This window comes from Lontra canadensis, unplaced genomic scaffold, assembly GCF_010015895.1.
Source record: "Lontra canadensis isolate GAN:19392208 unplaced genomic scaffold, GSC_riverotter_1.0 scaffold7, whole genome shotgun sequence".
Classification (NCBI taxonomy): Eukaryota; Metazoa; Chordata; class Mammalia; order Carnivora; family Mustelidae; genus Lontra; species Lontra canadensis.
The window spans coordinates 20,546,459-20,569,282 of NW_022631001.1; the positions used below are offsets into that span (position 1 = coordinate 20,546,459).

Genomic DNA, 22,824 nt, shown 5'->3' on the forward strand with positions numbered 1-22,824 from the left:
GGATGCTCATTTGTAGATGTTACTCGGAGCCAAAGAGGGAACTCTCACTGAGGAGCAGGGACTGGAGAGCTTCTGGTCCCTGGACTCCCAGCTTAGCAGGAAGTTCCCCAGAGCATCCAGAAAGAGGGCAGAGTGAGGCTTGATTTCAGCTTGTGAACTTCAGGGTTGACAACCTCAGAGTCTCCAAGAGCGTACATAGTTTCCAGAGGCTCCAAGTTCATGTTTACGGAGGTAGAAAAGAATGTGGGTCCCTCGGTGGACTCTGCAAACAGAGCCATGACTGTCCCCTGTGCCCAGCACGGCTCAAGAGACCAGGAATCAAAGCTGAATCCGACACGGTCCCTGCTGCAGAGCTCGGCCTGGGGCTGCGTCTCACGCAGGGATGGTTTGTAGAGTAGATGGTTTGTAGCCGAAGGCTATGCTACTCGCAGAGCAGACAGGCGACCCCGGCATCTCTAAAGACTTGTTAGGAATACGGGTGCTCAGGCCACACCCAGAACTGCTGAACTGGAATCTGCATTTAATACCATCTCCAGGTGAATCATTTGCCCCTTAATGTTTGAAGAGCCCTGTTGTCAGGCCTCAGTTTCCAAATCCGGCTGTGCCTCAGAGTCACCTGGAGAGATCCTAAAGGTAGAGGTGCCCAGGACCTTCAGTGTCAGTGAGGCTTTTCTTCTCCTTTTTCTTTTTCTTTTTGTCTTTAAGCTTTCCTCGTGAATCTGGTGTGCAGCCATGTTTGAGCACCGTCACCTTAAACTCCTTAGCATTCATATTTCCTCTGTACACTCCCAGGGAGGCACGTAGTCAGTCATTCAGTCGCTGATTCATAAATTCAGTAGACCTTTCTGGAACACTTACTCTGCAGCAGCCCAGAGCTAAGCAGCAGGGACTCAAAGCTGCTCCTTGCTCTTAAAAAGTTCAAGATGTCGTTGAGGAGGCAAACTAAACGGAAGTGTCTTGAGGTGCCACAGTACCTTACAGTAATCTGCTGAGGGCCTAGGGGCACCAGGAAGGAAGTGGCCCGTTATCCAGTGGAGGAAAGCAGGGCTGGGAATTCAGGGATGGCATTACAGTTGAGATAGATGAGATGATGCTGGAGCTGGGTCTCAGCACACAGTCAGGTGCTCCCTGGTGGGGAAGGGCAGGGGCACTTTCTAGGCCCTGAGAGGCAGTGTGGGCAAATAGGAAGAACATGGCCTTTAGGTCAAGAGGATTGGATTGGAAACCCATCCTGCCGCTCATCAGTCTCTGGCCCTGGTCAAGTCCCTTCACCTCTGGTAGCCTCAGTTTTCTGAAATATATATATTTTTAAAAAAACAACAAGCCCCTGCCTTACACAGTAGTTGTGAGGAGGGTCAGGTTATGTGTATAAAGCACTGGGCTGGTGTCTGGGACAGAACAAGCCCCCAGAGGTGGTGGCAGATGCTTTCTAACAGCAACAGTCATCTCTGCAAGCTCTGTCCCCACTGAACGGGGGTCCTGCCCCCGGCAGAGGTCCGGCTGCTGCTCCCTGGGCGGGTAGCATGAGGAAACAGGACCCTGAAGACTGTCCAAGAGCTCTACCAACCAGAAAGGGCTGTTGAGATGTATCCTTTCATTTGATCCTGATGACAAGCCTGTGGGCCGGGCAGGGCAGGACCTTCATTGGCTGACAGCCAAGGGACATACAATTTGAGTGATGTAGATGACTTGCTCAAATGAGAACCCACATCTTCTAGCATTCTTTCCCTACACTTCCCGGACCACCAGACAGCAAATATGTCCTTGGGCACAAAAGCTGGACCACAGCTCTTTCAGACTCTCCGGGACAGGCCTGCCAGTGCCACCCCCTTGTGGAATTCACTGAGCTGAGAAACTGTACATGAGTGACACTTCCCTGGGTTGGTGCAAGGAAACATGAGCCAGAAACCCAGGGGGCGAATCTCAGAGGACAGGGCCCCCACCCTACTCCCTCCAGGACACATTTTCTGCCAAGGTGGATGGCACGGTTTGTCATGAGTGATACACAAAGAAATGAAATGATCCCCCCCACCTCACAGCTGTCATCAGGAAAGCAGATCGAGCCTGCCCAGATCAAGTCTGCCCCGCATCGCAGAGTGGGCTCTAAGGTGGCTGTGGTTTTGTTTAGCCAGAATCCGCGTCATCTGGGGAGATTACCTCTGTGCTGCATTGTGGGCAGTCTCAGGGGGCATTTCAAGATAAACAGGACATCTCTGCTGTTATCAGTTTCCCCCAAAAAGAGAAGTAAAAGAAACACCAAGTAATTTGAATGAAAATAAATAAGTTCAAAATGGAGATGCCGTCCATTTAAAGCAAGTGGCTGGTATACCTTGGAAGGCACCAAGCTGAACATGGGGAACACAAAACCGAATATATTCCCGTCTCTTCCCTTCAAGTGCTGGCTGTCCGATTTGGGAGACAGCTTCATAAATAAATAGCAACAGCATTATGTGAAGTGTCCTGTTACCCAGTTCGGAGCAGATATGAATTTCCACACACAGGGGTCAGGGAAGGTTTTGCCAGAAAAGTCACCATTGAGCTGACACCTGAAGAATGGGTAGAAGTTCAGCAGGCTGAAGAGGGAAGGGGGATAGAACGTTCCACAGAGCGGGGATGACAGGTACAGAGAGGTGTGAAGGTGCGGGGGAGACAAGGTGCTGGAGTACAGGGCGTCTTCTGGGAGGAGGCTGGGGAGATGGGGCAGTGGCTGCATGTGAAGGGCCCTGTGTGTTGCTTGGCTGGGGAGTCCAAACTTGGCCTAGAAGCCATGGGGCGTCCTGGAAGGGAGGTTGTTGGCACTGGGGTGATGTGACAGTGTTTGGGTTAGAACAAGGAAGAATGGCCTGGGGAGGACCCAGGCTGCAGGCAAAGAGACCTTCCTATTATTTGAGAAGGATGAGGTGAGGGGACAGTCACATTAGGTCTAGAGAGGAAGGACAGTGTGAGAGAATCATGTCTCCTTAGTCTAATTCAAGTAGAGAAAATAAAGGAAGAGTATGTTGGGTCTGGGAATCTGGCCCTGTTGAGAATCTGCCAGTCCCCAAGACAACACCCAAAGCAATGGATGATTGTGAAGACAGCCAGTCGGGGCCAGATTAAGACCTTCGTAGACCCTGACACTGAAAAGATGATGATTCCCCCCTCCCCCCGTCTTCATGTGTGTGATTCAAAAACCACCAATCTATAAAATAAAATCTTGTCTTTCAAAAGGAGCCAAAACCAATAAGTCTGGATAAAACATAATATCACTTCCTTCTAGACTTTTCTGATTCTCGTACTTGCATCCTAAAGGTTTGTACTGTGCCCCTGCTTTGCTGGGGCTCTAGGCACTGCTCAGTCCGCCCTCTGAGTCCCCAGCACAGTTTGCATCCCACCATCCAGTGAAAATGGCCAGTGCCAGGCCATCCAACCCGAACAGAGGGAGAGTCCCTTGAATCAGAAGACTTTCCGAAGACTTGGAAGCAGCAACCAGTATTAAGATGCAGCTTGAGGCCCCAGGAATGACGAGGCCACGCACAGGAACGGAAAACCAGCTTTCCAGGACTTAGGAGTCCAGCTCCAGTCTGGCCTAGACTTGGAAGAAATTATAAAGCAGTACCATGTGATAGGACAACCCAGGTTTAATTAGGGAGTTCTCTCCAACTGTGAAAAAAAAAAAAAACCATAATGACTAGGAACCAGAAGAACAGTTAAGATTATTAAGTATCTACGATATGCCATGCACTATGCTAAATATTCTTAACCTGTGATTTTATATGATTTTCTCAGTACACCAACAAGGTAGCTGTTCATACCCCACTGTGCAGATGAAGAAAACTTGAGGCTCAGAAGGCCAACTACCTTACCTAGGTTCCAGAACCTGGAAATGACAGAGCCAGATTTGGAACCCAGACTGATTTGATTCCAGAACTTGTGCTTGTCTCCTGCCTTGTGCCCAGGGCCAGTGCCTTGCCTCTACCACCCTTCGTATGGCCGCAGTCCGCCTCTGCTTCCCTCTGTTGGCAGAGCTTTGTCTTTAGGACTGACTTCCAGAAACAGAACCATTACCAGAACTACCACCTTGTTTTATTTCTTTTTCCTTGGGTGTTGCTGCAAATTACAAACTCAAACTACAATTCCTTATATCTAACCACAGAAGGGAGACTCCTGAGCTCCTGATGAGTATAAGGTGGGTCTGAGTAACAGAAGACTGTGTTGCCTCTGACTGAGCATCAGAGCTGGCCAGTTCTGACTAGTCTGAGTCAGTTGGGTCTTGAGGCCGATGGGGTAGGGCTGCGATACAGACTCAGGGAAGAAGGGCTTGTGTTTTGAACTCTTGGAGTGTGGGGTTTTTTTTGTTTTTGTTTTTGGTTTTTTTTTTTTAAGAGGCAAGCCCTCTAGTGTTTCTGGCTTGGCTTTACAGGCCACCCACCATCAGCCTTCCTGATAATCCTTTTAAGAAAACTCGAGTTGAGCCCCTCCTATCATGGTGCTAGGCGGCATTGCAGTCATTGGCAAGAGCTTTTTTGTATTAACAGTTAGATAAGACGGGTAGTGAAGCCAACCACTGGGGTCAGAAAAATCGCAGAACCCTTACCCAAAAGAGGGACATCATCCCCAGGTGACTTTTTGCTTGAATTCAAGTTATACCTCTGTGGTCCCCTGATGAGGAGAAAGAAGGTGCTCACCAACTGTGTGTCCTTATCTCGCAGTCACAGCCCAGCACATAAATACTACTTGACCACGGACCCCATGAGCGGGGCTGTCTTCCTCTCGGATACCAACAGCCGGCGGGTCTTTAAGATAAAGTCCACTGTGGTGGTGAAGGACCTCGTCAAGAACTCCGAAGTGGTCGCGGGGACAGGTGACCAGTGCCTCCCCTTCGATGACTCTCGCTGTGGGGATGGTGGCAAGGCCACCGAAGCCACACTTACGAACCCCAGAGGTAAGACCTTGCCTTTTAAACACAATCAGTAATATTGATGGGGGCCCTGCTAATTAACTTCTCAGGAGTGAGGAGTCCAGCTTCACAGTCAGGCTTAGAATTGGAAAAAATTATAAATCAGCCCCATGTGATAGCAAAATTCACACTTCATACCCACTCCATTTTCAAAAAAAGTACATGTTTGTCCTTGCGAAAGCATTTTGGAAAATACCAAGAAGCCTACAGAGAAAACTTAAAATTGTCACAATTCCATCTGTCAGAAATATTCCCGGGTGACATTTCCTGTCTTTCCTTCTAGCCTTTCTTCTGTGTGCTGGTATGCATGTGTTTGTGTGCTCACGAAAATCAGACAAAACTGAGGTCACATTAAACAAACTATTTTAATAATCTGTTTTTTTCCCTCACTGATATATCACGAACATTTCTCCATGCTATTAGTCTTCTCTGTCCTCATTTTCTGTGGCCATATAGCATTCCATCAAATGGATATCCCGTCCTTCACTCATCAGTCCCCTACTGTTGGATATCTATGCTCTCTCTCATGTTACCGTTTTATCAAAACATTGCAGCGCATCATCTCTGTAGGTGCTCACGTGCTGTGGGAAGGGTTAACTGCAGGCTTTAGCTTTGAGTCCTTCAGAAAGTCTCACAATTACAATTTTTCATTCGCTTATTCAGCCAGTTTTCACTGAGTGTGCAGTGTACTATGGATGCATAGATAAGTTCAGTGGAGCAGAAGTAAGACTCGAACGTGAACCACTGAGGTGGGAGAGAGGAAGAGGAGCTTCTCCCTGAGAAGCAAGGAGACCTCTGCAAGGGACTCTGAATTCTTTTTTTTTTTTTTAAGATTTTATTTTTTTATTTGTCAGAGAGACAGAGAGAGTATAGGCAGGCAGAGTGGCAGGCAGAGGCAGAGGGAGAAGCAGGCTCCCTGCAGAGCAAGGAGCCCGATGTGGGACTCGATCCTAGGACCCTGAGATCATGACCTGAGCTGAAGGCAGCTGCTTAACCAACTGAGCCACCCAGGCATCCTGGGACTCCAAATCCTGTGCCTAGAATACAGGGAAGGCCTTTTAGGGGAGAAGCTGTCATTATCAACCTTCATCGACAAAGCATCCGCTGTGTGCAGCCATAAAGCTGATCACCCGTAGTGTCTAAGCCTCAGCGTCCCCATCCATAAAATAGGGACATTAATACCATGTGTGTCCACCTCCTAGGATTGTTCTGGTCAAAATGGTCAAAATGAATATATTTCATATGATACCCCACAAAAACGTCATAGGTGATAGTATAAGTAAATAGTGCCAGATTTCAGGGCCTCTCCTGGACCCAGCTCTGCCCCTAGTGAATGGAATTAATGTCTGTGAAAGCAGTTGGTAAAATGCAGTTGGTATATGCACTTTCCAGTCCAAGCCCTAGACCCTAGTTAAATCAGGAGGTTCTGTATTCAGCTCCAGTCCCTGTCACCTCAGAGCCGTGTGGGTCGGGGTGAGTGGCTTACCCTGTCTGAGCCACATTTGCCTCGTCTCTGAAATAGGAATGTACTACCGCACAGTCATAGTACAGATTAAATCTGATCAGGAGTGAAAATGCTTAGTTCAGTGGTTCCGGGCACCTGAGAAACATCTCATAAAGAGTGACTTCTATTACAGTTGTTCTATTACATTACATTATGTTACCACGCCATATCATGTATGATTTCATCACATCTCTCACATACCGGGACTGGTCAGGTGGTAACTGTGGGGTAGGTACTGGGACTTCGGTGGTCCCAGTCACGATTTCCAAACCCTGAGCAGTGGCCTACAGCGGAAAGAAAACCTGGCCAGTACTTAGGGATCCTGCATTAGTATTTAGTCTTGCCGCTCCCTGGCCTCTGACCTCCTCCTCTGGGCCTCATTTTTCTCATTGGCAAATGAGCAGAATGGGCTCCATGGATCCCCGAGACCACGTTCAGTGACAGCATTCTATTCTCTTAGTTTTAAATGTTTTTTTTCTGCAAAGGTTATTCTCTCCAGGTCTTTCTTGGTTGCCCGCCCCACACACGTGTGTTCTGTACACCCAGATGGACACACACGGAGGCACGCATGTAGGCACCCAGATGGAACGGCAGTGAAATTGCCCAAAAGTCTGTAATTAACCCAGAGAGAAATGGCAGGGGTGCCATGGTATGCAGACACTTCACAGCAGGGAGGGGAAGAGATGCCCACCTATTTAGCACAACAAAAGGAGAAAAATCTGAAGTAATTAATCAGGGGCAGATCACTTCTGTTAGCCTGTGCAGTCAACTTTGTAAACAAGAAACCCTATTGTTCACAGAACACTCTTCCGTCCCAGCAGATGGAAGAGAAAGACAGAGCATAGCCAGGCAGACAAGAAAACTCCTGTCCAGAACTTACAGAATGCAATTAATTTACACTCTAGGCAGGGACAGAAGAAAGGCGTCCCTGCCTGAAGGCTGCCTTGTCCTCCGTGTGAAATTGCCCTCCGCCCTGAGCAGCCTAACGAGGAGGTGGACAGAACTACGGCTCCGGGAACGCTTCATCACGCAGAGGCCCCGGGGTGTCTGAAACCACCCCAGTCCTGGACCCATGGACCCCGAGAGCAAGGGCCTTCACAGAGCACTGGTCAAGTTCTCGGCATTCTCAGTCACTGTTACTGAGGACTGTTAAAAGTCAGCTGTTACTGTCCCCATTTTGTTGATGAAGCTGGACTCAGTGAAGTGACATGGCCAAGGTCATGTAGGTCATGTAGGTCATGTAGGTCATTGTAGGCCAAGGTCCTACAACTGGAAAGTTCTCTCTTGCAAGTGCCTCTCTCTCCGGGAAGCTTTTCCCCACCCCTTCTTTCATTTCAGTGCCCAGAGAAGCCTAAACAACACAACTGACAGGAATCTCCTTTACTTCATCATGTCACTCCCTGGGGCACTCCGCAGGGCCCTACTCCAGGCACTGACTCATTCCTGCCCTCCACACCTAAGCCTCTGTGTTCCCTGTGTGTGTGTGTAGGGGGGATGCATCTCATCTGTTTCCCAGCCCCAGCACCCCTGAGCAGCTCTCAGTTTGGTAGGGCCATGTCTAACTCTTGGGGTGGAAATCAGGATCACCCACGATAAAATATATCTTGGTCCCAGTCCCAGCCACCCCCAGAATTAGTATTTCCAGGAGTGAAGCCAAACAAGTATGTGCTGGGAAAAATAAAAAACTTCTGGTGATGCTGATATACATCACTGGTTAAGAAGCACAGATTTATCCGAGTGATTCTCAAGCTTTGTTTTACCTCATTATCACCTGAGGTGCTTGTCAAAGTACAAGCAGATATTCAGGCTCCGCCTGAGGTTTTCTGAACCAGCTCCTTGTGGGGTACATAATAGAAAATGCCCAGGTGATTCTCACACATATCCAGGAGTGAGAAGTACAAATTTAGAACAATCCCTTCATTTAAGAGATGAGAATACAAATGCAGAGACATCCAGTGACTTGCCCAAGGTCACACAGCTGGTCATGGAGAAAATGAATGGTGAATTCAGACTGCTCTCATCCATGTGCCTTTTTTAGACATTTATCTCACCCGTACTCACTATAATATCCGAAGGTTTCATGCTTAGGCTCTATACATCTATAATAACCAGTAAAAATAAAATCAGAATCAAAAAACAAGAGGGATGATTATCTTGTGAGAAAAGAAAAATTGTTACCAAAAAGGGGATTTGATTATTATAATTACAAGCCTTCATAAGTAGGTTAACTTAAGGAATTCACAGTTTTGACATTGAAGAAGGTTCTCCTTACTGCTACCTCTGTTGCTTGACAAATCCCCAGAAGCAGGAGTCGGGTTTTGGCAGCTAGCTAAGCTGATAGGTAAAAGTCTCCAGAGGCAGTAAGGTGGAAGGACCAGAGCCCTGGAGAATCAGAAGACTCAAGTTCTAATCCCTGCTCTGAACAAGTCTCCCTAGCCCCTGAGTCTCTGTCTTCAGGCCTTTATAAGGGGAATGAATCCCATGGGGAAGATGTCATCAAATCACAGAGGGGAGGTTCTCCATCAGCCTGGAAGCCTTCCTGAGCATGTAGGTTTTTACCACCTCTTACACTGAATTCCCTTTTTCGGCTTCTCTTTCCCAGGCATCACAGTGGACAAGTCTGGGTTGATTTACTTTGTGGATGGCACCATGATTAGACGCATTGATCAGAATGGAGTCATCTCCACCCTGCTGGGCTCCAATGATCTCACCTCGGCCCGGCCCCTCAGCTGTGACTCTGTCATGGATATTTCTCAGGTAAGGAGAAAGCTTCACCTGCTAGAGCCCTGGGGTTGCACGCTCATCCTCTCATCTGATACCCAGCCCTCCACCGGCCCCCTGTCTTTTTACCACACTAATGCTTTAAGAGTACACTCCTGGGGACAGGGGGAAAGAGTACACTCTTGGTGCTGGGCCTGGGAAAACCACTAAGGACACAGAGATGGGTAGGGCATAGCTTGGTGCTCTAGGAGTTCACCATCAGGTGACTGGTGGGTGACAGAGGGATCTCAGGGGACAGTGAAGAAATCTGCCTAAGGAAGTTTCAAAGGCAACAGGGATTCATGTGGTATAAATTTAAATCCAGAGCTGCCTGTGAATTCCCTCTTTGGAAGTACTTACAGTGCCTGGACATTGTCTTTTCTCTTCCCATACTGGAATTCCTATACAGGAATTCTGTCCATCTTTTCCTCTGCTGTAACCAGAGTGCTTGGTTTGTACAGGGTAAGAGTATAACCAGTATTTGGTGACTTACTGATTGAATCCTACCTTTGCCACTCATGAGCTGAGTAACTTTAGACAAGTTCCTAAAGTCCTTTGACCCAATGAGCCACCCAGGCACCCCTCCTGAAGTCCTTTGAACCTCTCTTTTTATATCTTTAAAATGGAAATCATTGACTTCAGCCTGGCAGGATGGCTTGGAGAAAACATGAGCATAAAGGGCTCTAGCATTGCTTGGCTCTTCCAAGGCGGTCAATAAACAGAAGTTCTAGCACCCACTTTCACGAAGGAAGTGCAGTTTGTGCACGATCTTGAAAGTGAAATAGGGGTTGCTGCTTGGCAAGGAAGAACAGAGGCATCCCATACACAGGGAACAGCATGTGCAAAGGCACAAAGATATGAATGCGCCTGGAACGGTCAAGGACCATTGGAAGGTTGAATGCCTGAGCCTAAGGTTCTTGGGATAACAAAGCAGGAGTTGAAACTGGAAGCATGATTTGGGGCTAGTTAGGGAAGGACTTTCCCATACCATGCCAGAGAATTTAGACCTTAGCAGGGAAACGCTGGGAACCCAGGGTAGACCTAGTGACTGACTGTTCAGCGTGTCCTTAGTTTGTCCCACAATATCTTGGCAAAGAAAGTGTCCTTTACTGCTAGATCCTTTGGTTGGGCCTGCCCGGAGCTGAATCAGTGAACATCCTTCTTGCCAACTTTAGAAAAACCAAGGGAAAAAGGAAGGCAAGAGTTACATTAAATTGCAGACTGGTGTCAGCAAGAACCTCACTTAGCTTTTTAAACCCCCTGCACAGAGGCCCTGTTCCACGGAATGCTGACCTGCTCCCCATGCTCCTCAGGCCGCAGAGGCTGGGAGGCCTGACTGGTCATGCCTGCCTGCCTGTTAGTGGCATGCATCTTGGAGTACCTTCCCCAGGGCTCCCCAGCTGTCGCCGGCCATCTCAGCACCCGCCTCACACCCCTTTCCGTTGCTGGCGTGGTTTTCCTCTGCACCAGCTAATGTGATTGTTATGCTCCCGGATAGAATCTGTTTTCTGCCACTCGTCTCCCCAGTTTGGCCTGCTTCCCCTTGCTGGCTCGAGAATTTCCCTCTCCGGCCCGTGAGCAAGCTTGAATTACCCATCAGGAAGCTGCCACGGCCTGAGGATATGCACGCGAATATTTTCAATTCTCAACATGGGCCCTGCACCAGCCAGCTCGGGCGCCGACAGTGTTCAGTCCACATGCTGGAAAGCTGTTTAACTTTAGTTAGAGGCACTGCCAAGCAGCTGGATCCAAGGCTTGGAGGACAACAGGCAGATAGTGGAGTGGGAAAAACCCACACCTAGCTTCAGAAATCCGGGACCACAGTCCCCTTGCCCCTGGTCCTCGCTACCCTCATCTGAAGCGAAGCATGGAATTCTTACCAGACTTTCCAGACACGGGCTGATTTTTTTTTTTTTAAGATTTTATTTATTTATTTATTCAACAGACCAAGATCACAAGTAGGCAGAGAGGCAGGCAGAGAAAGAAAGGGAAACAGGCTCCCTGCTCAGCAGAGAGCCCGATGTGGGGCTCGATCTCAGGGCCCTGAGATCATGACCTGAGCTGAAGGCAGAGACTTAACCCCCTGAGCCACCCAGGCACCCCACGGGTTGATATTTTTATATGCACATGTGGGTGGGGTACTGGCTTTCATTCTGAGAGTTCTTTTGTACAAACACTCCAGGTTTTTCACCGGCCCCGGGAGTGGGGTGATAAGCCAGAGAGCCAGGAACACAGCTCAGAAGCAAGAGTCCAAAGAAGCAGACCAAGGAACTCAGCTCCCCTGGGAGCAGATGAAGACCAGGACCGAGGAGAAACTCAAGGGAGGCATAGAGTAGAGAAGGAACGGAAAATGTTGCAACCCTGTCAAAAGAGGGAATTTATTCCTAGCTCAGCAGGCTACAGAGTATGACTCTGTACAGAGGGTCCAACATGATTTCTTGAGAACTTAGCGTGTGCCAGGCACTGTTAGAAATGGGAATATAGGATGAGTGTGACTTCACTTTTCTTACTCAGCTGTCACAATAAATCCCAAGGGGTTTGTCTACCCCATTTTACAGATAAGGAAACTGAGGCTTGGTGGGTTAAAAAAAAATGCAGTTATACATACAGAGCCCTATGCTAGGTTCTATCAGGGGTGTGGAAATGAATTTTGAGATGAAATCATGAACATAACTTGCCTAGCACAGTGCCTGGCAGCCAATAACAAGCTGTAAATATTCATTCCCTTTATAATTTGCAAAGAAACTCCTTATACAGTGTCTTGTTTGATCCTCACAATTACTCTATGTAATATTTATTACCTCAATTTACAGATGAGGAAAGAAGTTCAAAGTCTTTAAGTCACTCACACTATTAGTAACTGTGGGACTGAGACAAGAAGTGAGCTGTCCTGGCCTCAGATCCCTGGCGCTCTCCATGCCATTCACCAGTCATTCATTCATTCATTCATTCATCCATTTGGCAACCCGTTTTCTGAGAACAGATACCTGCAACAAGGCAGTCATCTCAGAGTGCTTTGATGAAGGTACAGAATATTCAGGAGGACGGGGGAGAGGGAGCTCCATCCCCCCTCAGGACCACAGAACACGGGAGCCAGAGGGACCACAGGAATTCTAAAGAATCATTCCTCCCTGGTGGTGATGGGTAAATTGAGTCTTGGCGCAGCGGTCACTCCTAGGAGGTGAAATTAGAGAAGCTTATGTGCTTGGTCTGCTGCCCCTCACCCGGGCTCCATGACAGAGCGAGGACAGACTCCAAGAGCACTGTTCCTTCTTTCCCAGGTGTCTCTGTGCACACAGCAGGAAGGAGGGAGAGAGCAGGAAAGCATTTGCTCTTCATTGCTGCCCCTTTTCCTTCTCCTCCTCCCCCCCTCCCCACCTACCCATCAGGGAGCCATCTTTTCATCATAATGACTGGCAGAAAGGTCTGGGCAAGCAGGTCCCCAAGGTACCACAGGACCAGAAGGCATAAAATATTTAGCAGCCAGTGTTGACAAGAAATGGGTTTTAGGAAATTGAAAATTCCCCTGTCACTTTAGAGTAAACTGTTCTTGATGCAGCCAAGGGCTGCTGTGATGCTGTGCTCCAGAGAGCACTAGGAAGTGTGAAGGAGCGCCTCTGGCCAGCGGCTCTAGCTCCAACTCGCTGGGCTCTGCGGGGGCCAAGAGGCCCCGGCTGGGAGGCAGGAGACAGACCAGGAAGCAGGGCCTGAGGATGGCCCTGAACTGAAGGGTCAGATGGAGGTGGCCACATCTCACATGTATGTAATTTGCTGATGTTTCTTTTTATAATAGTAAACCACCACATGGACACTGTAGAAAATGTAAAAAAGTTAAAAATTACGGAGAAGAAAGTTAAAATTACCACAAACCTGAGAGTGGTTAACATTTTGATGTATAACCCCCAAGCTTTTAATCTCCCCTCTGTCTGTAATTTATCTAATTTGTGGTTGCCATGTTTCCCCCAGTTGGGATCACACTGTGCTTACAATTCTGTAACCTGTTCTTTTCAACTAATTCATAGCAAGCATTTTCCCGTGTCATTAAATATCCATCCATAACATTAGTGCTTTTAATGGCTACCCAGAGTATTCCTCCTTATGGGTGAACTAAATACTATCATTTATTTGGCCAGTTCTCTGTCGTTGGGCATTTGAGTTGGTGGCAGTTTGTTTGCCATTATTAAAGATGGCTGTGATGTACACTCTCGCAGACAAGGGTGTTCAAGAGTGAAATCCTGAGAGAGAAATCTCTTATCGAAAGTAATATGCGTATTTAAGCAGGTCCGAAATTGGACAGAATGTCAAGTGTTTGTAGGGAGCTCAGGAACTTATATAAGGTGAAGAGTCCTTAGGGACAGGGTACACAAATCAGATGGAGGTGACACTTCCAGCCCATGTGCAGTGTGGCTGGATGACCCCTTGGGGACACAGCTGGCAAGTGGCTTCCCTTAGGGCAGTCACCTCCCAGTGTGCTAAATCCAACAACCCAGCCTCCGCGTCCACCAACAAAGCATTCCTCACCTCAGACCCTGCCAGCAGCATCCCCGGTGTGCCCGAAAGCTCCTTGTCATCACTGCCAGCTTCCCAGCCTGGTGCAGAGGAGGCTCAGGCATGGCCCCGGGACCTCAGAAAACCCCTCATTCCCGGGGCCACCTTCTCAAATCTCTTCCAGGAGGACCTGTTCTCTGAGGCGCTAGAAACCGTTGTCTAGAGCAGGGAGTCACAAACCTGAGTGTGCGCAGGAGCCATCCAGGGGTTCTGTTGAAATTCAGTTTCAGATTCGTAAGTTTGGTGAGACCTGCCATCCTGTGTTTCTGACCAGCTCCCATGTGGTGTCAGGGCCACTGGTCCATCAATCACGCCCAGCGGAGAAAGGATTTCATTGTGACTCCCAGTCTTGGTGATTCAAATCATGATTTTGGTGATTCAGATCACCCAGAAAGCTTTCAAAATCATGCCGCTGCCTGAGCCCCACACTCAGAGATCTGAGTTCACTGACCACAGGCGGGATGTGTGTGCCAAAGCTCTCTAAAATCACCACAGGTAATCAGAATGTGTGGCCAGATTTGAGAATCACTGGTCTGGAGCTGTCAGGGGCCGGGGCTGTTTGGTCTTTACATCCCCAGCCCCTAGACACATGTGCATCCATGAACCCAGTGGGTTGAGATGCCATCTTTCATCTGGATATTGTATCATCAGTTTGTGTAGAGTCTCTCTAAGACACCTGAGCAATTCCTGCCTCAGCCTCCAGACTCCGTCCGCCTCCCCTCCCACCTCCATCACCTTAGCTGTCATTATTCACACCCTTACTGTGGGGCACTTGGTCAGTCCTATTTCACAGAGGTGAATCTGAGCCTCAGAGAGGCAAAGTAACTTGCCCAAGGTCACAATGTGGGGGGCGGCTAGGATCTGAACCTAGGCTTGTCTGGCCCCCAAGTCTATCTCCTGTCTACTTTTTTTGTTTCTTTGCCTATTTTTTCTCCTTTTTATTCCCTTCTTCATGTTTTGTGAGTCTAATGGAGATCATCAGGTATCTCAGTGACAGCACTTGCATGTTTCCCTCTGATCAGGGGATTGACATCTGTTGTTGATGACAGGCCACCATGAGATCAGGCAGGACAGCGTCTGAAGGCACTGGGAACATTCTCGTGAGCTATACAGGCTGGGGGAGGATTTGTGGCGGGCACCCTGCCAGGCCTCTGAGTACCGGTTGTGTTCATTGGCAGGTTCGCCTGGAGTGGCCCACAGACTTAGCCATCAACCCCATGGACAACTCCCTCTACGTCCTTGACAACAACGTGGTCCTGCAGATCTCTGAAAACCACCAGGTGCGCATCGTTGCCGGGAGACCCATGCACTGCCAGGTCCCTGGCATCGACCACTTCCTGCTGAGCAAGGTGGCCATCCACGCAACCCTGGAGTCAGCCACCGCTTTGGCTGTCTCACACAACGGGGTCCTGTACATTGCGGAGACCGACGAGAAGAAGACCAACCGCATCCGGCAGGTCACCACCAGTGGAGAGATCTCACTGGTTGCAGGAGCCCCCAGTGGCTGTGACTGTAAAAACGATGCCAACTGTGACTGTTTCTCTGGAGATGACGGCTATGCCAAGGATGCGAAGCTGAATACGCCGTCTTCCTTGGCTGTGTGTGCCGACGGGGAGCTCTACGTGGCTGACCTGGGGAATATCCGAATTCGGTTTATCAGGAAGAACAAGCCCTTCCTCAACACTCAGAACATGTATGAGCTGTCTTCACCCATTGACCAGGAACTCTACCTGTTTGATACCAGTGGAAAGCATCTGTACACCCAGAGTCTGCCCACAGGAGATTATCTGTACAACTTCACCTACACAGGAGATGGCGATGTCACACTCATCACAGACAACAATGGCAACATGGTGAATGTCCGCCGGGACTCTACTGGGATGCCCCTCTGGCTGGTGGTGCCGGATGGCCAAGTGTACTGGGTGACCATGGGCACCAACAGCGCACTCAAGAGCGTGACCACACAAGGACATGAGCTGGCCATGATGACATACCATGGCAACTCTGGCCTGCTGGCAACCAAAAGCAATGAAAATGGATGGACAACATTTTATGAGTAAGTATCACCACAAGGGCATTTGACAGTTTTGTTTCATGAGATGTATTGGACAATTAGAGGTAAGTTGGTGGAGTGTTAATTTTTGGATAGATTTCATTTTGGCTCAGAATTTGGGATGCAAACCGTTACCTACAATGTGTTCTGCATGTTCATGTCGCAGATGATTGCTCCTAGGAAAGAACATGATGTGGTATGAGCTTTGGCATTAGGAGGCTTGTCACATCTGTACAATGGAAATAACCTGCGCAACATGCCGCAGGGAGGGAATGGAGATGAAACGTACTCGACAGAGTGCTGGCAGCTCCAGATGACCACTTCCAGAAACGATGACAAGTTCCATGTAGATGCCCACCTAATCCAAACTCACCTCTGCAAGTTTCAAAACATTTTTTATCATTTTAACCACTTTGGGTGGAACTTAAGAAATGCTTTCTGTGCCTCGCTTCTCAAACCCGTTATTGAGACATAATGAAACCTTTCTCTTTATGAGTCAAGATCATTAATAAGGAACAACCGCAATTGCCTGTTACATTAGAAGGGAGGACACGAGGCTATGGAACCCTTCACTTCTGCCCCAAGAGGGTTGTAAACTGTTCTTTGATCAGCTCCCGTGTGGCAGGGTTTCATTTTACTGCTTCCTCCCCATGTCTGGCACTATCGTGGCTCTGTGGGTTTCAGCCGTGGCACCCACAAAGAGCTCACCTCCCTTTCCCTCATCCAAGGTAGGGCTTCTTGAGGGGTGTGGTCAGAAAACCAGAAGTTCAGCTCATTCCAGTCCCAGCCAGAATCAAAGACGCGGGTATCTGAGCTCTTTCTCTAGGAGCTAGTGTAATGAATGGACTTTGTACCTTCTCTTTTTGCTGCTCAAATTTTTTTTTTTTAGTGTTTTCTTTCACGGTCCTAGCCATACCCAAAACAACTGAGACTACTGAGTGTGTGACCATTCCATAGGTATGCAGGAGATGGGGAAGGAAGTAGACTTTTGCGCCCAGGAGATGGGCTAGGAATCACATTATTGCATTGAGTCCTCATAACAGCTCTTGAAGGTGAGCAACAGTATCCTTTCTACAGAAGTAGAAACAGGCTCAGAGAGGCTCCCTGTTAATCGTGAGAACAGGGCAGAACCCGGATCACAACCTAAGTCTGTCTTCTGCTGGAGCTCCCGGCTTCATCAGCCCCTCCCTGCTACCTCCTGCTGAGTTTGTTAATCCTAAATGAATTTAAATCCTTGAACTGTAAATTTTTCTCAGGCTTGATCAAGCATCTGCTTCTCATAGTCCTAGAATCCAAAGGCAAAAGACCTGTAATAGATTTTTAAAACAATTTGCACCCAAAAAAATAAAAAAAAGTCACAGTAATTCGTGCAAGGTTCACTGGCTAAATTCCTGTCTCCAAACAAGGGCCTTGTTAATTACAAAGAAAGACAAAGATCCAGGAAAACAGCAATTATCTTGATTAACTCATTGAAATGGAAATACACTAAATAATTCAATTTTCCTCCATTGCCCAATGGAAATCTTGTATATATACACGCTACTTAGCCAATACAGGGGTTTCTTTGTCAGAGCAAGTCGGCTCACTCAATTAGTTCCCAAGGTCACTCCTTCAAATCCCAAACAGAATGCTTACAGATCACAGCAGCGGTTGCTGTCAACCAACCCTGAAATCTAAAACCATTTCCTAGACCTCCACCTGAAAGGATCCCATTCCCTGCTCCCTGTCCTCCTCAAAGAAATATATAGTCATAGTTGTTTTATGAAGAAGAGAAAGGTAGTATAATCACTCTTTAGAAAATGACATTTGGGATTCCAAAGTATTCCCTGAGAATGGAAGACGAAAGCCCTAAAATTAAAAGAGAAACTTACCTATCTTGACATCCTTCTGTGTGCCAAGATCTTTCCAATTTCATCTTCACGGCAACGTCAGACCAGAGAAATTATCCTCCACAGTTTTTACAGATGAACGAACTGAGGCACAGAGAGATTAGGAACCAGTCAAAAATTACACAGTGATGCATCGCAGAGCTGGAATACAAGTGCGTGTTCTTTCACTGACACAGAGTGGGTTCACCAAAGTGACTTCTCTGGATGGTAGAGATAAAAACAGTATCTGTATCATAGGGATAGTCTGACGTTAAAAACGTCAATGAGATAAACGATGTTTAAAACACCATGTTTTACTCATCAGCACTTCTCAACCGATAGCTGCTGCTGTCATCAGCATCGTCATCATCCTCGTCATTTCAAGCAACATGAGTGGACATAGCAGTAATTACAGAAATATTGTTTGGGCGTGAAAGGTAGTACCTAGGAGCAGCAGGAAGGAAACTAGTCAAAGGAGCAAACCAGGGTTGTAATTAAAGTAGGCAAGAATCAGAACTCAAACCAGAGGAGCAGACTCAAACATCAAGTCTGAAAAATCAAGGTAAGAATTAGGAAAGGGGTCAAGTCCCCAAGAATATCCAAAGTGGCCTGGAAAAAGACATGCAGGGTGGGTCAAGGAAAAATGGTTCAGCTCAGACTGAACAAAGCCAGGGTACAAGACAGCTATTTTCACCAAAAATAGCTAGCCATGTGACTCAGAGGCTGGCTGGCTGATTTCCAGACCTAGGTTTCAACCAGACAGAAATCAAGCTTCCCCTACCCTATTTCAGGGGCATTATGAGGATCAACAAACTAAATAAATATGGAAGGTTTAAAAAGAAAAAAAAAAAACTTGCGAAGGATGAAGCTCCCTAGAAGTAAGGATGCAGTCTTACCATTACTGTGGCGTTTCTTTTTTCTTTTCCTTTTTTTTTGTTTTTAAGTAGGCTCCACACCCAGCACAGAGCCCAACACGAGACCTGAACTCATTACCCTGAGATTAAGACCTGAGCTGAGATCAAGAGTCAGACGCTCAACCCAACTGAGCTACCCAGGCACCCCATTATTGTGGTGTTTCTTAACACGGATTTTGACAGATTTTGCCAAGGCACCATTGCCCTAGTGAATTTTCTGTTGTTAGCTCCTTGAGGGGGTTTAATGGATTCCAGTCCAAATGTTCTAATATTTAAAAAAAAAAAAAGCCCAGGCTTGCCTGTAACATGGGCTATTACTGAAACAAGTTTTAAGTTGGCTTTATTGATCCTTTCAAAAGATTAAATAATACATCTAACATAAACATCACATAATACAGAGCAACTTGACTTAGAGAGTTCACAGTCCTTCCTCCCCTCAGCCCACAGGTCTCCTGGCAGAAAACCTCAAAGAGCTCTGTAATGCACTCCTCATCTCCAGTGTGTGGTATCATTAATTTCAGACTTGGGCTCCTGGCCAGATGGCATTCAGTGGCTAAGAAAATGGCGTGGTGAACATGGGGCAGGTTCCAAAATTCACTTGCTGGGTGGGCATGAGCAGCTGGCTTCCCTCAGTTTCACAGGGGTAAGTGGCTCTGGCCTCCCATGGTGTCCTGTGACAGCTCCTGTCATAGTTCTGCTCACACTAAATACTGTGAGACCCTAACTAACTTACCTCTGTCTCAAGCCAGGGCTTGCCACCTAGTACGTGCTCAGTCAATATTTTATGAGTGAAATGTAAATGCAGGGAAGGGAGATAAAGAACGGAGGAAAAACACGCTGTAGTGAGAAGAGTATCAAATCCCAGCTCCAGCATTACCAGTGTACCCAGCTGGACACAGAATTCAACTCAAATGGTTCAAATAAAGATACTTGGCTTTGGGATTTTGCTAGAGGATATCAGAACTAGAAAGTGCATCATTCCCAGACTTACAGTAGGAATAAGCTACACAAATGGTAGATTCATGAGTTTCCCTTAAACTCGTTCACTAAGGTCACAGGGCAACCACCTAACCAAATCCAAGGAGAGAGACAAGATGTGAGCACTAGCTTACTGGGGGTCAATGCAGCTGGTCAGAAGGATTCAGCTAGGGGGGCTGGCGAATTCAGGAAGGCTAAGTGTGTACTGACAAGAGAGTATGAAGCCATTAGAGGCTGCAGAACCTGCGTGGGAGACCCCACATCCTCTTCATAACTTCTCTCCACAGCCCAACCAGGTACTCTCAGAAAAGAGTAGGGAAAGATGTAAGAAAACATCTACTGTGGTAGACTTGGGGGAGGGGCACAAGTATCTGCCTGCTGCACCCAGACCTGACTCACCTTATCTCCCACATAGAACAAAAGCCTTAATCTCAGGGGCACCTGGGTGGCTCAGTGGGTTAAAGCCTCTGCCTTCGGCTCAGGTCTTGATCCCAGGGTCCTGGGATCGAGCCCCGAGTCAGGCTGTCTGCTCAGTGGGGAGCCTGCTTCCCCCTCTCTCTCTGCCTGCCTCTCTCCCTTCTTGTGATCTCTATCAAATAAATAAATACAATTTTTTTAAAAAGCTTTAATCTGTGGAGAGAAGGGCAACTACACTGCCCTCCTTAGGCACTGGTGGAGATCCACTGCCACTGAATAAGGGAGGAGAAAAAGAATTTAACCTCTGTTAGGAGGGGAGAGTGATATGTAATGGGCCCAGAACTGCAGCAGGAAGAGGGGCAGGAGGACAGAAGAGGCCATGCTCTTGAGACACACGGATACATAAGACTGTGGCTAATTCGGAACCATGGAGAACTCTCTAGCTCACCACATGCCAACACTGTTTAGCTGAAGAGTCAAACACAGCAATGGAAAGCAGAATACTACTGCAAAAGAGGCAGAAGAGGGACAAGAGCCTAGAAAGAGACCTTCCAGCATATGGACCTTTATTCCCAGCATAAACAGGGGACCTAAAGCTTAGGATGGAGTTGACACTGAGGAAAAAACTCCTCTGACAAGCCAGTTTAGCACCCTAAACACAAGGTCTTGCTAGAGGAACTCAAAGCCTCCAATGCACTAAAGTTAGCCAGAGAAACATCAGACTTCAAAGCCAGCCCAAATCCTAATAAGTTAACTCATTCCCCTTCACTAACATCCTAGCAGAAGGAAACTCATGCCCATATCCATGTATAAAACCTGGTACCTCATTCTCTGGTGAGCTACAGAAGACGTTCAACTGAACATACAAAAAGGGTATAAAAGGCAGCACACTCCAAAGAGACAAAGGAATCATCAGAACCACACTCAGACATGACACAGATGTTGAAACTCTATTTTAGGGGACTTAAAATAACTGTAATTATGTTAAAAGCTCTAATGGAAAAGGTGAACAATATGAAAGATCAGATGGAAAATTTTAGCAGAGAAATGGAAACTATAAGAAAAAATCAAATGGAAATCTAGAATGAAAACCAGTTACAGAGATGAAGAATGCCTTTGATAGGCTTATCAGTAGATGACACAGCTAAAGAAAGAAGGTGGGTCAATAGAAATTACCCAAACTGAAATACAAAGAGGAAAAAAAAATAGTGAAAAAAATATAAAACCTGGGCATCCAAGATCTCGGGGGCAATATCATCTGGTCTTAATATGAATGCACAGATCTTCCTTGACTTACAAGGGGATTACATCCTGACAAACTTATTGTAAGTTGAAAATACTCTAAGTCAAAAATGCATCTTATATACCAAATATCCTTAGCCCAGCCTAACTTTCATGTGCTTAGAACTCTTATATTAGCCTACAGTTGGGCAAAAGCATCTAATACAAAGCCTGTTTGGTAATAAAGTGTTGAATATCTCATGTAAGTTATCAAATACTGTACTGAAAGTGAATGGTTGTCAGAATGGTTGTACAGAATGATTGTCAATGTACTGGTTGTTTACACTTAAGATTCAGGTGGCTGACTGGGAGCTATGGCTTGCTGCTACTGCCCAGCATCATGAGAGTCATACCGCATATTACTAGTCTGGGAGAAGATCAGAATTCAAAGCATGGAAAAGTAAAAATAAATAAATAAAAGACCAAAATCCGTTTCCTCTATAAAGAAAAAGTTCAAAGTATGGTTTCTCATGAGTTCATATTACTGGTGCAACATTATGAAGTCAAAAAATCATAATTCAAACCATCATAAGTCAGATTCTAAGAATTAGATTCAAATTCTAAGAGAAGAGAAAAAAAACAAGGCAGAAGAAATATTTTCTTGTTTGAAAATTGTTTGAAGAAACAATGGTGAAGAATTATCCACAAGTAATGATAGATACCAAATCAGACCCAAAAAGTTCAGAAAACACCAAGCAGAGTACACACACACACACACACACACACACACACACACATATCTTAGGCATATATTCAAAATACAAAAGAAAAAGAGAAAATATTGAAAGCAGCGGGGGGTGGCATTTTAGAGGAACAAAGAGAAGAATTACAGTAGACTTCTGATCAAAAACCATGCAAGCTGGAAGACAGAAATGCTGAAAGGGAAAAAACAAAAATGAAAACCCTGTCAACCCAGAACTCTATACCTAGGAAAAATACCTTTTCCATAAAGAAATGTTGTAGAGGTAGAGAAAGGGATAAGGGAACCAACAAAGAATGGTGATGCACCCAGGTACTAAAAACAGTGAACAATCATGACCAACCCTGAGGCTTAAGGGCAAGGTGGGGCAGGAATAGAATATTGTTACTGAAGTGCCTGGTGGGAGCTATAACCAGGAAAAAAAGGCTATCTCACAGAAACTGCAATCATGAACAGATAGAGCCACCATTAGAAATTTAGCACCAAAGGAGATAGGGAATAAGGAAAACTTCTCCTCCCAACCTCCCATCTCTTGCCATTGTCTACCATTGACTGAATCCAACCAAAACCAAGCCAGAAGGAGGCCCGAGTGTTGTGGTCTGGGGGGTTTAGCTCCTGTGGGCACAGAGAAAAGCAGAGAATGGGACTGAGGGGAAAGAGAGTAACCAGCACAGACACTGCCTGGCTCTGTGACATTGTACACATGAGTGGCAGAGCCAGGATTCAATCACAGATGTCCCTGAATCCTTTCCACCAGATGCACTGCTTCAAGTACAACATCAGCAAAAGATAAAACCTACAGTGGTAGGGTGGCAGCCCATGATTCTGTAGGAAATAGGCAGCAGGTGTTAAGTTTCCAGTG

General features: G+C 46.8%; 1 protein-coding gene across 1 annotated transcript in view; it reads left to right on the forward strand.

Annotated features, from left to right (window-relative positions):
* The window catches only part of TENM4 (teneurin transmembrane protein 4), a 715,043-nt gene that overhangs the window by 665,794 nt on the left and 26,425 nt on the right, over positions 1-22,824 (forward strand). The window contains exons 26-28 of the mRNA XM_032852968.1: positions 4,692-4,924; positions 9,046-9,200; positions 14,930-15,807. Coding sequence (XP_032708859.1) covers positions 4,692-4,924; positions 9,046-9,200; positions 14,930-15,807 — 1,266 coding nt within the window. The remainder of the gene's footprint in view (positions 1-4,691; positions 4,925-9,045; positions 9,201-14,929; positions 15,808-22,824) is intronic.